At 42.1% G+C, this 17,485-nt stretch overlaps 1 protein-coding gene across 16 annotated transcripts in view; it reads right to left on the bottom strand.

Annotated features, from left to right (window-relative positions):
* The window catches only part of AOPEP (aminopeptidase O (putative)), a 342,850-nt gene that overhangs the window by 261,779 nt on the left and 63,586 nt on the right, over positions 1-17,485 (bottom strand). For all 16 annotated transcript variants that reach the window (XR_008424187.1, XR_008424185.1, XR_008424186.1 and 13 more), the window contains exons 4-5: positions 9,008-9,161; positions 1,382-1,627 (exon numbers count right to left, since the gene is read on the bottom strand). Coding sequence is in view for 13 of the 16 variants with exons in the window: in XM_053907863.1 (XP_053763838.1) it covers positions 1,382-1,627; positions 9,008-9,161 (400 nt within the window). In the remaining 3 variants the exon portion in view is untranslated. The remainder of the gene's footprint in view (positions 1-1,381; positions 1,628-9,007; positions 9,162-17,485) is intronic.

The following is a 17,485-nucleotide window of genomic DNA, read 5'->3' as shown; positions in this document are numbered from 1 at the left end:
TGAAAAGCTACAACTCTCATAAAGTGCTAAAAACTCCCAAATAAATAGAGGCCCTCAAAACTAGGTACAAATGAGAAACATTTAATGAACAACCCTTTCTTCGCCAATAATTCTGCTTAAATTAAGTCCAGCAGACTCTTCAAAGGGACCAAAGAATCCCCCTTGTTAAGACAAATTCTATATATAGACATCCAAAACAATATTGATGCACATAACCAAATATATATAATTATCCTAGTTTCTACGTTCTCATTATCTTCATAAATACAGGATAAAAATCAGCCAAAATGACTTTCTCAGACCTCCTCAAGGATTAAGACTAGCCAGCCAGCTTTAAAAAGTATACGTATGTAGTAAAGATCAAAAGCAAATGTTCTGGTCAGTTCTTTTCTACTCATGGGTCTTACTAAGAATGTATGCAGTTTTCAGGGAAAACACCACAAATGACAGCTGTTCAAAAGCATGGAAATTAATTGGCAGCAGGAATTTCCTTGACTAATAGGGAAAAACTTAAAGTCACATGTTTTGATGAGCTTATTTTTCCTATCTTCAGTCAAGCATATTCACTGTTAATGATTAAGATTTTCACATAGAAATATAACCAAGTGAAATCCTGAGTATGTAACAAGTAAAATGCTGAGTGGAACACAGGTACCTATTATTGAAGGAACAATAGCTTTAACGAATGGGTTTTAGGTGTCAATAATATATAGGGAAAGGTTCACCTTGCAGGCCTGGATTATCCACGAGAACTAAAGTGAGAAAACATTAAGAATAATGCATTTATTACATTAAAAAATATTAGCAAGACAAGTGACACCCCCCCCCACTGCCCCACCCCCCGGTAAGCCATCTGCTTTGAGCTGTTTTTCCAGCAGTGGTGATGGATTTACACTGATCCATCCACAGTCTCTCTGACACAGGGGCTCTCAAGTCGTTGCCCTTATGACCAATGGCGAGAATGGATGAGACAGCTGGTCAGGATTAGGCGAGCAGCCTGTGGCCCAGGAACTAAGTTGTGTTCCTCTGCCCAGAGTTGTGACCTTGGGCCCATTAGCATTATGCTCTCACCACAAGCTAACCAGTCACTCATCAGCCACGATCCAACATACATCACTCTGGGGGCACAATGTGTTTTCAATCCAAGCAACAATGTGAGCTTGTTATTTTCAGAGCAGCTGATTGAGCCCACGACACCCAAAGGCTCCCGCGTGGTGGAGGCTACACACAAACTGTCCCTCGAGGCAGCAATGAGATGTCCAAGCATGAGCAACTGTAGCCCTTCCATCCTAACGGAGCCCTGACAGAGCCCAGGGAAAGCAAGAAATAGTCAAAGGATGTCCAAAGCATGTTATCCAAGTGCCACAATAGAACAACGTACCTGGCCATCCCCAGACTCGGAAAATTGCCGGGGACGATGAGTATGTCCAGCCTGGAGAACGGGTGTGTTCCCAGGACACGGTGTGCTGCTGAGAGGCAAGGAGGGACCAGTTGCAGAAGGGTCTCTTGGCAGGCAGCCTTGAGGCACACTGGGGCAAAGACCCGATGAGGAATAATTTCCTGGGTGGTGGCAGAAGGATTCTGGAAGCGGCAGGGGTATTCCATGTGACCACAAATGCCAACATACCTGGGAACAACACGAAATAAATAGATGCACTTTATGGTAAATCAGGTTTATTCTTGCCATGGAAGTGGGGAACTCTCACAGACATGCACAACTTCTAAGAGATGGCAGTTCAGATGGGCTTACGATCAAGACAGTTCAATGGAATTCTTGGCTTGTCTGTTTCTCTGCAGCAGTGAAAAACTATAGGTCAAAATACTTATTGATGTGCTGAATTGACCGAGTAGCTTCAATCTAAACTAAGTGAAAGTAGATTTTCCTACTTATTTTAGAGTAAACAAGGAAAACCTCCCAAGCCTCAAAACAACAAAACAACCCCCTCCCGAAAATAAAAAGCAAAATTTCTGCCCCTCAGAAATGTGCTTTTCAAGTATCACCATGGAAAAAAATCTCCAAATCAGAAACAGTTCATAACTTAGAAAGGCAAGGATGGTGCAGAGCCAAATTAAAGATCCCATTCTAGAATTTCCTAGAATAAAAAATGAACCAAATGACAGGACAGGTTTCGACTTTTCAAAAGAACCCAGTCCATTTTACTAAAAAAGTAATCCAGATGCTCATGTTAAAAGCCATCAGAAGTTGTGCTCTTATGGAATACAGAGACACTTTTTTATTTTCCCCAATCCACTTTTGATACAAACTGAACAGAATCAACCTTTTAAGGAAACAGATCAGAGCTCAGCCTGTACCATCTGATCGCTGCCAGTTATTCTGTCAAAGGTGGAGCTGAAAAAGAATTCCTAGAACTTGACTCACAGGCCTCGAGAGAACTCATCTACCCAAAGAAACCCACATCAAAGGGAACTCTATTTTTTTGCCTGTTAGCACGTCCTTTATTCAAACACAATGGAAAACCCCTCTAATTTTAATTTACAAATTACAATTTTACCTATGGGTGCTTGTTGGATTCACAGTGAATAATGAAAAACCTTAAAATGCTGGCATGTCCCAATAGGGTCAGGCCACAACAATAATTCCTCTCCAAGTTTCTGAAGTGGCTTTCACTTATCCAAGGCCAGCACTGCCCAAGGAGATCCACACAGCTATGGAGATGAGCCTTGCCCTCCCACAGCTTGGTGCATAGAACACAGCTTCCAGCACCAGTGACATTTTACCGCTGTTGAGGGTAAGAAAAATGGGTGGAGACCCATAAACACTTCTGCCAGGATAAGGCAACAGGGAAAATATAATTATTGACATTGAATGCTAGCCAAAGCCCCTGGGTTGATAACCTTGCTTTATGGAGAAAGTGACTAAAGGTGCCTGTTGGTAAACATTTACCTGAAAAGGCTTCAAATGTCCACCTAATGACAAGTACTGTACTGGTGTATACATTCAAAGGTCTCATTAAGTAAAGAAGTCTATTTATTAAGGGGTGCCTGGGTGGCTCAGTTGGTTGAGTGTCTGTTGATTTCAGTTCAAATCATGATCCCAGGGTAGTAGGATCAAGTCCCACACCGGGCTCCACGCTGAGCATGGAGCCTGCTTAAGATTCTTTCTCTTTCTCCAACCCCCTTCCCCTGCTCACGTGCTCTCTGTCTCTCTAAATAAATAAAATAAAAAAGAAAGCCATTTATTGAGTTAACCACCTAAGATATTTACATAGGGACATAACGGGCTATAATAATTAAAGCTTACACTTCCTGAAAAACTTTCAGAGCACATTAAATAATAGAGAAACTGGAGGTGTGGAGGCATCTTCAGTACAAATGTGGGGCATAAGTTTAAATTCTATGTGTCAAAGCACAATTTCGCAACGAGGCATTCCACTGGCCTATCTAGACACATACCACGGGGCCAGACTATTTCCTGCAGCCAAGAAAGATCAGAAAATAATTTGAGGTATCAAAAAAAGTCAACTTGTTGAAGAGAAAAGGTGAGTTAAATTCTCTCTGGACATGAACGGCACTAGCCAGGGGGAATGAAGGTTATTCCAGTTGTGTGTATTAGCACCATTTTTTAATAATCAAAGCCTGGGAGAAAATGCAGGACTTTAAGGTAATCAACCTATAGATAAATGAGACTATTAAGGCTCTCCCAATAAAAATGTACGTGGCATCAGGGAAGGCCACACATAAGTTCCAAAGTTGGGATCAGGAAAGCTGGGCTTCAGTGGCTGTTCTCACACGGGCTAACTGTGATGTGAGGCAAGCAACTCAGTGCCCAGGGCCCCTTTCTCATCTCTAATGTGGTCTCATGAAAATGGCTGCAGGGGGAGGGGAGGAACTGACTGGAAAGGTCACTGACTGGAAAGGAACTGACTGGATGCTGGAACGTCCTCTATTAGTTTAGGGTGTAAACAATTGGCAAAAACTCAGACTTAAAATCTGTGCACTTTGTTTTATGTTAATTATACTTTCGTTAAAAACAAACAAAAAACATGGCTTCCAAGGTTTCTTCTGGTACTGTGATTCTCTGACAACTCTCCACATGAGGCCCTCGCCCCTCTTCATATTGTACGTTTATGAAGTCATGAATAGTCCTCTATGAAAGCAGTATGAACTCAAAGATGCTTCTTCTCACACTCACCTTCGACCGTTCATTTCTATAGCTGTGCCTGCTCCAACCCACTCTTAGTATCATCAACAAGTCAAGCATTTGTAAATAGCTATTCCCTGTGCCCAGGCTCATAATCAGGGTAAACATTTTAATAGTTAAAGATTAATAATAATGCTTGATTGTTATTTATAAATAATCCATACTGATGAGAATTAAGAATAGTAAACAATAACTCCTACCACAACTGCTATTGAACATTCACTGTGTGCCAAGAACTGTTCTGAACACTTCATGTGCATTATCCCAATTAATCCACACAGCATTCCTGAGGAATAAGAACTGTTCTTTTCATCACATCGTGAGTCATCACAAGCTCCTCCCTCCCGACCTTCCTTCCCCACATACTCCGTTAATCTTCTTGAGTAAATTTGGATCCTAGATTTTTCTAGAAGCTGAGCTCAGCTGCTCTGTGGTTCTCTGGTTTCCTGTTCCTCCTTGTCGATATTGCCCATTAATATTGCCAAGAGTGGGAAGAACTGGTGAAATAAATGTTAGGTTGATAAATGATGGGAACCAGACCACTGGTTCCCTCTCCTGCGATTCCTGGGCTGAAATCATTTCACATGAGGTCTTTCCAAGGAAGAAGAGTGACCAGGTTTTATTCAGAATCACAAGATTGGACACTGCCTACAGAGGTTCTCCTCTGGTCCTCCTCTTGTTTCCAGAATGAGATGTATGGAAACTAGCTGACAAAGACATTTCCCTGTCATAGGCTCAAAAGGAATCACCAAAATTTCCCTTAGGGATGCAGGTCCTTTTTTGACAGTTCAACTCAATCATTTAGTAATGATTTCCTGCATTCTTGCTCTACTCGAGGCACCCCAAAGGTGTGCCACGTATACACATAGGAATAAATTTCTGACCCTACCTTTGAAGAGTTTACAGTTTTAATGGAAGAAAAAATTTAAAATTCTGGTACATACAACGACACTCTAAGATGTTTGGACAATTTATTAACATATTTTAGCAAGCAGAGTAGATGCTTGCATACCGTAAAGATCACAAGTGTTCAAAATGCCACCACCAGCCACCAGTGAGCTGTTGGCAATGATGACAATACATACGCAGTGATGCAGTCGTATCTGAAAGCTGGATGCATTTCCTAGGGGAATTCTCGTATAATGCAAAGCAAAATGCAGGATGTACAATAAAAGCCAGAAAGCTGAAATATACCAGGGAGCTAGAGCTGGAGAAATCAAACCAAGCCAAGAAGATTTGGAAAGGCTTCTCTACAGCAAAGCGTGTACTGGAAATTGGCATTTTCCCCTATGATTTACATATCATTCGTTCTTTCCTAGCCTTCCAAAGACACAGAAATAGGGCCTCACTCTGCTAGGTTCACAAGGCAACTTTCCACAGACCCACAACTCTAAAGAAAACTGCTTCCCCCCTGCCCCCACCCAAGCTTTCCCTTCTTTAGGATGAGCAACCTCAATGCCTTTTCTTTGTGGTGCCTATTTTCCACGCTTTTAATCATTTTTCCTGAGTTCCTCTGGACTTTATCCAAGTTTCCGTGTCATGCTTAAACTGTATGGGCCCAAAGCAAAGACAATGCTTTAACAAAGGCCTCCAGAGGTTAAACATAATAAAAAGATTCCTCTGTGGCCAGAGAAGGTTATATTGCAGCCGAAGAAAATTAATAAAACTTTCAATGGTTTACCTAAGTGCCTTCTAATCAACGTATTTATGAAAATGCTCACCCAGAGTGGGCTGGAGCACGTGTGGAATTGAGTTGGAAGAGGGAATGTTCTTCCTATAATTTAGCCCACATGAACAGTGATCAAAAGTTCAGTGACCAATACTTTGGCCAAATTTCTGGGACCCAGATGAACACTTTAGGTAAATGAAAGCCTGTGGTATATAAGGCCCCTATAAAAGTTACATTTACGTGCATTGAACTGGTGGTCTTGGGAAGGTTTGAAGTAGAAGAGGGGGGTGGGGAAAGCAAGGGGACCAGATGTGAACATAACCGAAAACACTGTTGCAGTTGGCACTTCAGAGTACCTTTGTTGGCAAACGTAGCATGGAGCCAGAGATTTAATGGATAAAAACACAAAGCTACCCTCTGATGACTAAAGACAGCACACATGAAGCACGCAGCCAGGGAAGGATTAAGCAAATGCAAGCTATTATTTTATCAGCAGTACATTTTTGATAGACAAGCACAGTGATAAATGAAGGGAAAACTTAGTCATAGCATGTCAGACATGGAAGGGAGTGTGGGAAGGACTCCGTTCCTCAGGCCTCTCCACACAAGGACATGCTCCCCTGGAGTGGCACCTCTGACCTCTCTCCAGCTGCTCTGATTGGCTTGGCCACTCTGGGCTGCCTCTTTTCCTATCTGCTTGCCCACAGACGGTGTACTTTTTGGCCAAGAGGCAGGCTGCGTGTATCTGTGTTGTGGAGGCCAGAAGCAGTCCAGGTAGGCAGGTAACTGGACGGGTAAGTTTGTCTAGTTTGGAAATGGAGTATTAGAAAGCCCACTGTGACTGTATACCTGAGTATTCCCAAGTCCAGCTTCTGTCAGTAACAAAACCTTTACTGTGCTCTCCTTCTATGGTGTCTCAGCTGGCTGTAAACTCTAAAGGACAACATCCCCTTCCCCTGAACCCCAACGGGAATTTCAGATGCCATCTCTTCCCAGAATGCCCAATGGAAATGGCCATGGCTTCCTCCTTCACAATTACGGGCACAAAGTGAAAAGCCATCTCTGTTGCTATGGGCAGTAGAAAGAGCACATAAGAAGTGGTCCTGCCCACTCCCCAACCTCGTATCCCTGGGAATATGGCTAGAAGGAAAAAATAACAAATGTCTTTCTTTGCCTTGCACTACAGCGCACGGTTTTCAACTGCACACCTCCTCTAACAGTCAAGCAGCCCTGAGGCTGTAGGTGAAGAGCACAGTGCTTCTTCATCATGAAGAATTTGACAACCCCAAGCAAAGTCTTTATTCTACAGAGAAGCACAGTACAGCTTTGCCCCAGGAAACCTACCCAACCAGTAGGGACAGCACCCTCATGCTCAAAGGCAGAATTCTCAATTTCTGTCTTCCGTTCTAAGGCGACTCATTCCAATCAATAAGAGTGACTCAGACATGGCAGTGACTCTCCAGGTGGGAAGGTGGATCAGACTCCAAGTAAGGCATGGACATTATACACAGTTTTTAAAACTCCCCAGGAAAGATTCTGAATCACTTCTATAGGGGATCAAGCCCAGATGGGAATCCAGGTGTTGTAACTCAGTAGAGATATGAACACAGACATATTGCTGTCTAAAACCTCAATACCTTTATCTATAAAATGGAGATAATAAAGCCTATCTATCTTATAGGCTTATCCTCAGGACTAATCAAGATGACATTTAAGTCAAGACTTTTCCTGATTTCAAGCATCCAATGACTTCTCTATCATTTTGGGATAGGCTAGGGTATGTTGCAATAACAAACATCCTCAGTGTTTCAGTACCTTAACAACAGAAAAAAGTTTATTTCTTGTTCCTAACAAGTCCACTGAGGATCGCACTAACTCTCTAGAGCACCTGTCCTCCCTATGCAGAAATTTTGCCACCCAAAACAGAGTAGGCCACATTGGCCTACTCTGAGTTCAGTGGCAGGAAAGGGTTTCACGTGCAAGTAAGTATTCCCACGTGAAAGTAATATGTGTCACTTCTATCCACAACTCTCCTCTTCCCAAGAGTGCATAAGTAAAATCCAATAAGCAATCTAGGATACTGTGTATAGCTCAGGGAAGACTAGTCCAAAATAGGCAAGTTACTAAGCAGGAAGTGGAAATCCCTTCTATTCCTCCAAAAAGCAAAATGCAAGTGGTAAGACATGCTTGTCATAGGAGAGGGCTCAATGGCTTTATGTCCTAACAGTACCAACCACCACTGCAACCACTGCAGTAAGAGTGAAAACAACATGGCAAAACACAACCAACACAAGGGAATTTGCACTAAAAGCGTATCTTGGTTGGTTTACTCTGGGCTTTCTCTACCAGAAGGTACTGGACATAGTGACTGTGTATAAACAGGAAAAGTGGTTAAACTAAGCTGGGTGTACAAGTCCCAGGAATGAAGCATGATGCAATAATGCACAATTTGGACACTTCGTACCTCCTATGTCCATTCCCTTCCTCCCTTTTGGTTCTCAAAGCTAGAAACAGTTGAAGGTCTGGGGAAGCTGCAAGTGAATATCCAATGGCCTATGCTGATTTTTAAACACTTTAAACTGATTTTCTCTGGTCCACTTTGAAAAAGAAGGAATCACTACTCAAGTTAATGGAGTCCTAACCCAGGAGGTTACTTGTAACCATGACCTTGTGACAAGCTACCTTGTGTCCTGTGCTCCAAAGTAGACTGACAAGCCCCACTGATGGAGGGCCACCCCTACAAACGCACTGCTAACAGCAGTCCTTGGAACGAAAACAGTAGAGTGGCCTACGAAGTAATCCAGCAGACAAGCAGCTCCTCTTTATTGTGTTTTTGACCAAATTGGCATTGAAAACCAAAATTAAAAAGTGTAGAAGGAGGGAAGGCATTGAATCTGAGGATTCTGTTGACTTAACCAAACACATAAAAATATTTCACCTGACTTCACAGAGGATTTCATATATACTTCTTTTCTTTGCTTTCTTTCTGCATAAACAATATGCCCACATTTCTGCCTCTCAACTCCCTTTCCCTCCCAGTAGGGTTTTCCTGCTTTGATTAATCATATTTTGGTTTAGTTTCTCAGCAGGGATGACTCACATTCCCAGTGCTTGGAATAAATGCATCATACTGCTCCCTTAAGTGTTTGTTTTTCAGCAAGTTCCCAAATACGAACCTGAAGTCAGCCTCGGAAGGTGACAGAGATCTCTCTGCTGCCAGATCATTGGATGAGCAGGTCTCTGGCTTCATTTCTGTCCAGGATCCCACTGCGATTGTGAAGGTGGAGGCCGGCATTGGCATGGTTACATAGTAATGCCAGCTTGAGCACCCTATAAACAGAAGGAGAAAATCCGTAATGAGGCCAATGAATGGTTCTGGACGTCACTCTGTACCTTTTCGCTTTAGGCACTTAAAGAATTTGTGTGATAAGATGGCATGAGCTACTCCTGGAGATGGGTCATATCTACTCAAGGGGCATCACTGCAGTTCTCAGGCAGAGCCTAGAGGGATGACGGTTTCAGGGCAGCTAAGGAAGTTTGTATCTCCTTAAAGACCAGGGATCAGTTTGAAGCACTTCAAGTGAGGCTATAAATAAAGGGTGGCACTTGAGATGGTCACGTAAGGGCTACAAACACATAAAGGGCACAGGCTGTATGCTGCTATAGAAACAAGAACATCTTTTGTTCATACATATTGCCTAGAGCAGTGTTTGGCATAAAAAAAAGATGCTCTGCTGAATACATAGATGAAGAAATGAACACATGAATGATCACTACTGTGCTGCTAAACTATTTTGTCTAAATTCAATTTAAGTCCATCTAAAATGGATATGGTAGAGAATGGAGAGACCAGGGAAGGAAGATACCTGGGTTTTAGTCCCAACTCTGAAACTAATTAGCTCTGGAAGCTTAGGTTTATCCCTTATCCTTTTTATCTGTACAGGTATTGGGCTCCTCCCCCATTCCTTAAGGAGCAGATGAAAACCAGGCCTAGAGAGTTTCAGGGGAGCCAAGGACTCCCAGCTAGTTTGTAACAGGCCTGGAATTTCAGCTGAGGCTCCCCACCCCAGCCAAGGGTGTGTGTTCCACTTAGGCCAAAACATAGTGAAGGTGTTTACAAAAAAAACAAATGACTGATAGTTTATAACACTATACTTCTTACTTCTACGATGGGAAAATGCTTTCACTGTTTCTGATATCTGAATGCACCCTACAACCTGATCTAATACAGTATTTTTTTTTTTTCCTGAGCATCTGCTATAAATTGATGATGTGCTTAAGGAGAATTCATATCACCTCTTGTTATGGAACACACTTCTCCTTTCCTCATGTTCCATGTAGGGAACTTCCATTACTCAAATAGCCCTAGCCTCTCTTTCAGCCCCATACTAATTCTTTTGCAGGAGCTATTCTTGTCATTCTTTTTTTAAAGTAAATGTATTTTTTTTAACGTTTATTTATTTTTGAGACAGAGAGAGACAGAGCATGAACAGGGAGGGGCAGAGAGAGAGGGAGACACAGAATCTGAAACGGGCTCCAGGCTCTGAGCTGTCAGCACAGAGCCCGACGTGGGGCTCGAACTCATAGACCGTGAGATCATGACCTGAGCCGAAGTCGGACACTTAACCAATTGAGCCACCCAGGCGCCCCTTTGTCATTCTTGTTAAAAGTTTTAGAGGGCCATACACTCATGGAGTGGCCTGTGATTGTCCAATATGATCAGTGAGTGGATAAGATGTCAAATTCAGAGTCAAATAGTTAACATGCCCACATTGGCCAGTAGACCTAACATGACATTTTTCAAAGTGTTTTTTTACCTGTAAAAATCAATAATAAAGGTTAGATTTCAATCTCCCTATGCTTGTCTTCTCTGTCTCTCAACTCATTTGAAACTCCAAAAGCTAGAGGGGTCATTATTTATTATCCCCTGAAACTACCAACTTAGATCCAAAGAAACAAAATTTTAGGGGCACCTGGTTGACTCAGTCAGTGGAGCACAGAACTCTTGATCTTGGGGTTGTAAGTTCAAGCCCCACGTTGGGTGTAAAGATTACTTAAAAATAAAATCTGGACCAGCTGGGTGGCTCAGTCAGTTAAATGTCCAACTCTTGATTTTGGCTTGTATCATGATCTCATGGTTTGTGGGATAAAGCCCTGCATCGGGCTCTGTGCTAACAGCAGAGCTCTCTCTCTCTCTCTCTCTGCCCCTCCTCCCACTTGCACGCGCCCGTTCTCTCTCAAAATATACTTAACATAAAATCTTGGGGTGCCTGGGTGGCTCAGTCAGTTGAGCGACCGACTTCGGCTCAGGTCACGATCTCACGGTTTGTGAGTTCGAGCCACATGTCGGGCTCTGTGCTGACAGCTCAGAGCCTGGAGCCTGCTTCTGATTCTGTGTCTCCCTCTCTCTCTGTCCCTCCCCTGCTCGTGCTCTGTCTCTGTCTCAGAAATAAATAAACATTAAAAAAATAATAATAAAATCTTTTTTTTTATGTTTGTTTATTTTTGAGAGAGAGAGAGGGAGACACAGAACCTGAAGCAGGCTCCAGGCTCTGAGCTGTCAGCACAGAGCCCGATGAGGGGCTCAAACCATGAACCGTGAGATTCATGACCTAAGCCAAAGTCAGATGCTTAACCGACTGAGTCACCCAGGCACCCCAAAATAAAATAAAATCTTAAGAAAAAAATTTAAATAGAAAACAAAGGCTTAAACATAAAGAAAAACTATGATATCAAGTTTGAATAAGTATGATAGGACATGAAGTTTGGAAGTCACTGGAGGAGATATTTGATGAAAGAATATAGAAGGGCACACTCAGAACTACTGGAAACCCATCACAGAGGCAGCCATGCTCCCAAACCTGTTTGTAAGTTCATCCTGCTTCTGGAGTCAGAACGGCCACTCTAAGAAGCTGAAGGCACACTCCTCTTTAAAGAGACAACCAAATCCAGTGATGTTGGAGCTAATCCGGTGATGTGTGTAGCTTCTACTCAGCTTGAAAGAAAGCCACAGCTTTAAAGAGAACAGCTGCTCTGATCCCCAGCCAGTAAGAAGAGGGTAGAGACAGTCACAGCAGACCTAATAAAAGCATGACATGGACTCAGCAGGACACGCTGCACCGAGCCCACCTCCCTCGTTTTTCTACCTTCCCTTAACTACCTCATTCCCTGCAACCTGATGCCGCCCCATGGTTGCTCCATGAAGACCTTCAGTTTGGACTGAACACGATGAGAGGTTGAGGGGAGGCTGGAGATGAAAGAAGAGGAAAGGAGTTGTGGGTGAGGAACTAAATCTTTGGAACAGCCTCGGTTTAAAAGAAAAATCTTGACTAACAAAATTCTCTTAATCAAAGGGCTGTGGTCTGGTCATGCTTTCTGTGATGTACACTTTGCAGTGTTTACCGTGGGCCATTGAATTTTCCTTTTAAAAACTTCAGACACTGGGCATTCGATAAATAGCAATGGTGAGGCTTTCAGGTAAAAATGGAAGACTGAACACATGAAGCTACTTTTGCTTCCTCTCAAAGCCCAATTAAAGGACAGTAAAAGGATTTTTTTTTTTAAGATTTTTAAAATTTTTAAGTAATCTCTACACCCAACATGGGGCTCAAACTCACAATGTCAAGATCAAGAGTCGCACACTCCAATGACTGAGCCAGACAGGCACCCCGTAAAAGGATTTAAAAAAAAAAAATCCATACACCAAGAAGAACAGGGAGAATAAAATAGGAGACAGGAGCTGCAAAATATTGGAAGCTACCATGCGGATGGAGGCAGGGCTAATGACGCAGCCGATCTGAATCCTGAGTTGGCAACGGAGAAAGACAAGAGCCACCTCATTTTATCCTCTAGAAACCCCAGAAAGCTGGGGGTGGAAGAAGCACAAAACTAAGCAGGCCTGGCTGAATGACCATCTAAGAAGGGCTTAGATCCCCAGATGGACTCCCCTACTCCACACACCTGTGCTAGCTCCCCCCCACACTGCCCCCCACAACACCCCAGCAAATAACTGGAGATTTGTTTTCTATAGAGAGTAAGAGAGAAGGCCTCTAGACTGGGGGCGGCTGTGGGTGGGGGTGGGGAAGAAGGGAGGAAACTGGCACAGTTGAAGGCAAATGAATGGGATTAGATGAACATACGCATATCAGATGCTGAGACCACCAGCCAGCTTCTCATTTGGTTCCCAGAGTGCAGGCAATCAGTCTTTTACCCTCCAGGCAGAGGAATGAAAAAGCTGAACAGCCCAAGAGAAGGCAACTAAGGAGACTTAAGTTGGAGGTGTCCTATGATCAGCCTATGGTGAAGCTAGCTCACAGCTGAGAAGCCCTACGTGGGCACAGAGCTTCCGGTCAGTATTTTAGTCCCTACTCCTGAATGCCTACAGACAAATCAAGCACCTCCAGGACATCTAGAAAGCCTCTGACGTGAAACAGAGATGAAAACGAGCAACTTGAAGGTCAGTGGTCTTGTGAGGAGAAGAAAACTTCAAAGAACACCAAACATATACCCACTAAGTATACACTGCTAAGTATTGCAGTGCTGAAATAAGAAGAGTATAATATAAAAAAGGAGCATTCCAAAGTAAAGAGAATTAAAACCACGATAGAAGAAAAGAAAAATTCAATAAAGGTGTGAGATGGAATGGAAAGCTGAGGAAATCTCCCAAAAAGTAGCGAAAGAAGAAAAAAAAAAAAAAAGAGGGAAAAATAGAAACCAGTTCCACAGGCCCAATATCCAAGTAATAGAAGCTCCAGAAAAAGACAACAGAGAAAAGAGAAAGGGAAAAAAAATCATCAGTTAAAAAATTTGAGAAGATTTCCTCAAATTTAAGGGGCCATGAGTTTCCAGATTGAAAGGGCACATAACCCAGGACACTAGATACAAATCAATCCACATCAAGATACTTCATTTTGAAATTTAGAACCCTAGGGACAAAGACAAGATTCCACAAGCTTCCAAAAAGAAGGAAAAAAATCAACATATAATAAGGACATTTTCAGACATGCAGTTTCACAAAAAATTCACCTCCCACGTATCCTATTCTCTGGAAGCTACTTAAGTATGTAAAATATGCTTCACAAAGATATAGTAAACCAAGAGGAAGGCAGACAAGCCAATACAAGAGAGAAGCACAGGGAATCTGTAGACTAATGGAGAAGGGTGATCCCAGGCGCCAACTATGCGCCCAGCAGAGAGGGTAACCCAGCTCTTCAGCAGATTCCAGGACCCTGGGAAAGACTGCTTCAGGAGGAAATTGATAGGCAACTTGATGTATTCGAGCACCTTAGAAGATTGAAACAACTTTCAACACCTCTGGGGTTGGTAAATACTAAGCAAATAGGAAAAACAAACAATAAAACAATGATTAACGCCATGAAAAACTAACATGTACAGAAACAATAACATAATCAAAGCTGTACAAGACTCAGCTTCTAAGAACATAGATATAATGATGTGAAGAACATTGATCTAATCAAGGTTATGAAATTTATTACATCGGGACGATGGGATTTGGGGAAGGGGGTATGTGTGTTACGAGGGCATGGAGAGAGCTAAATCCTCACCTGCCAGAGTGGGAAGATCAACCCTGAACAGTCCTGCATCTTACTGAACAACATGGACATATATATCAGATAATCAGCTAAAAGATGTGAAAGGGGTTACTTCTGAAACAGAAGAAATACAGTAGAGGTATTTTGGGGAGGAGTATAATAAACCCAATAGAACTATTTCACTCTTTGAATATGTGCCTTTTTAGTATAAAAAAATAAAAATAATCAGTCAACTAATGAAAAAAGAACAATATTTTTGGTCCTAAGATTATACTGAAATGATAACATACAACTCAGAAGTAAGAGACAATTTAGAGATAAGGAAGAGGTACTAACCTATTAGAAAGTCCTTCTAAGAATAAAGCACTGGCAATGACTCTTTGGATATGACATGAAAAGCATAAGCAACAAAAGCAAAACTAGACAAGCAGGACTACATCAAACTAAAAAGCTTCTGCACAGAAAAAAAAAAATAAAACAACCCACGAAAATCATCAACAAAATCAAAGGGCAACCTACAGAATGGGAGAAAATATTTGCAAACCACCTATCTGATAAGGAATTAATATCCAAAACATATAAGGAACTCCTACAAATCAACAGCAAAAAATACGATTAAAAATGAGTAAAGAACCTGGATAGACATTTTTCCAAAGATATTCAAATCACCAACAGGTACATGAAACCACGCTCAACATCACTAGTCATCAGGGAAATGCAAATCGAAACAACAGTGAGAGATCACCTCCCACCTGCCAGAATGGCTACTATCAAAAAGTCAAGAAACAACAAGTTTTGGTGAGAATGTGGAACAGAGAAAGGGGCCTGTTGTGCACTGTTACTGGGAGTGTAAATTGGTGCAGCCCTGTGGAAAAGAGTATAGAGGTTCCTCAAAAAAATTAAAAATAAAACTAACATACGATCCAGCACTTCCTCTTCTGGGTTTGTGCCTGAAGAAAATGAAATCACTATCTCAAAGAGATTTCTACACTCCTATGTTCATTGCAATGTTCTTTACAAAGGCCAAGGCATGGAAACAACCTAAGTGTCCATCGACACATGAATGGATAAAGAAAGTGAAGTATACGCGCACAACGGAATACTACTTGCCATAAAAAAAGAAGGAAATCCCGCCATTTTGACAACATGGGTGGACCTTGGAGGCATTATCCTAAGTAAAACACATCAGACAGAGAAAGACAAATACTGAATGACCTCACTATTTGTGGAATCTAAAAAAATCATCAAACTCACAGAGACAGATTATAAATTGGTGGCTGCCAGGGGTTGGGGGGCAGGGGAGGTGGCAGAGAAATGGGTGAAGGTGGTCAAAGGAAACAAACTTCCAGTTACAAGATAAATAAGTTCACAGGGTGTAATGTACAGCAAGGTGACTACAGTTAACAATCCTGTATTGTATATGTGAAAGTTGATCAGAGAGTGGATCTTAAAAGTTCTTAAAACAAAAAAAATGTAATTACATGGGGGATGGATGTTAACTAACATTATTGTGGTAATCATTTTGCAGTATATACAGATATCAAATCATGACGTTGTACACCGTAAGCAATGTTATATGTCAATTATATCTCAGTAAAGCTGAGAGGGAAAAGAGAGGAAACCGTGTACACAACAGGCTTTCTCCCTACGCTCTGCACTGAAGTTTTGATCTGATGTTTACTGTCTCTTTGGTTCTTGTACCATACAACTGGCACATGGGCAAGAGGAGGCTTCTGGAAACAGCAAGAACTAGAACTGCTTTCCAGAGAGAACAGTGCTAATGGAATAAGTGGTTTCTGCTAGATGCTATGCAAGGTCACAGAGAGGGCCCAATCACATCCTGTCCCAGGGCCTTTACTGGAATGTCTGTATCCTAGAGGTGATGTGGGGAGGGCACTGGAAGCCATAAAGAGATGTGGCAGGGAAGAGGGAGAGATCAATGTGTTTGTTTTATTTTATTTTATTTTTTTTCGGGCAGAAACCCTAAACGACCTGAAGTTTGGGAGTGAGATAGCAAAAGTGATAGCAGAACCTCAGTCAAGCCCAGCAAAAATATATCCAAACTGCCACTGCTCCCTTGTAGTCTTCTCTGAAGTTAAACAATGGAAAGAAAGGATTTGGGGGGCAGGGGCAGGATGTATTGAAAATATGACTCAAACCCATATCTTAAATGTTCAAGATGATTTTCTTCTATATGATCCTCAGGATTTTTCATTTTTTAAGATTCTTAAAGTTCCTTTACTTAGTGGAGGTCATTTAGAATAAACTGTTTCATATTTCGAGCCTTAACAGCAAAAAAGTTTCTCTAGGCTACCAAGTGATGGTTAAACAGGGGCGGATCAATGCGCTGGGCCAAATAAAAACTGGCTAGAAATGCGTTTCCCAAAGACCCTTGTTGGACCCTTCACAGAGGCTCCCCAAAGCTGTCCAGCCCTGGGCTTCTTGCCCAACCCTGGGTGAATGTTGGAGCAACCGCTGTGACAACTGAACGCTTTCAGTTCTCTGGGGGAGGTTTTTACTAGTTTCTTACTATGAGGGCATGTCTGGTAGAAAAGTCTCATTGGGGTTGTCTGTTAATGGATTATTCCACTGAGCCCAATCTTGTATGAAGACTGCCCACTGCCACAGGGAGCTAGCTGCTCAAGGAATACCTGATCTCATCTTCGAACCCAACGGCAAAAAATGCAAGTAACAAGGTGGAAATACTGCCCCAGAAAGCAGAGCATGCATTCCAAAGACAAAGAGAAATAATTTCTGGATTATCTATTGTTTGGGATAAGCCTACCTTGCAAAGAGAATTGATGAGAGCTTATTTCTTCTGAATATGTCCATTGATTAAGTTCCAGCTCTGGAATCTGACTGCTGGGGTCCAACTCCCTGAGCCACACTTACCAGTTTGGGCACATTGCTTAATCTCTCTATGCATCAGTTTCCTCATCTATAACAAGGGAATAATCATAGTATCTGCCTCATAGGATTATGTGAGGATTAAATTAGATAATATATATAGAAATCACTCGACATAGTAATTGGCACATAATAAGTGTTGAAGAAATGTTAACTGCTGTTGTCTTTACAACTACCTCCCCCTGTTGCTTGGGC

This window comes from Panthera pardus, unplaced genomic scaffold (assembly GCF_024362965.1).
Source record: "Panthera pardus isolate Hobbes unplaced genomic scaffold, ASM2436296v1 HiC_scaffold_20, whole genome shotgun sequence".
Classification (NCBI taxonomy): Eukaryota; Metazoa; Chordata; class Mammalia; order Carnivora; family Felidae; genus Panthera; species Panthera pardus.
Note: the sequence above shows the minus strand (reverse complement) of the source record. Positions and strands in the feature narration are given on the sequence as shown.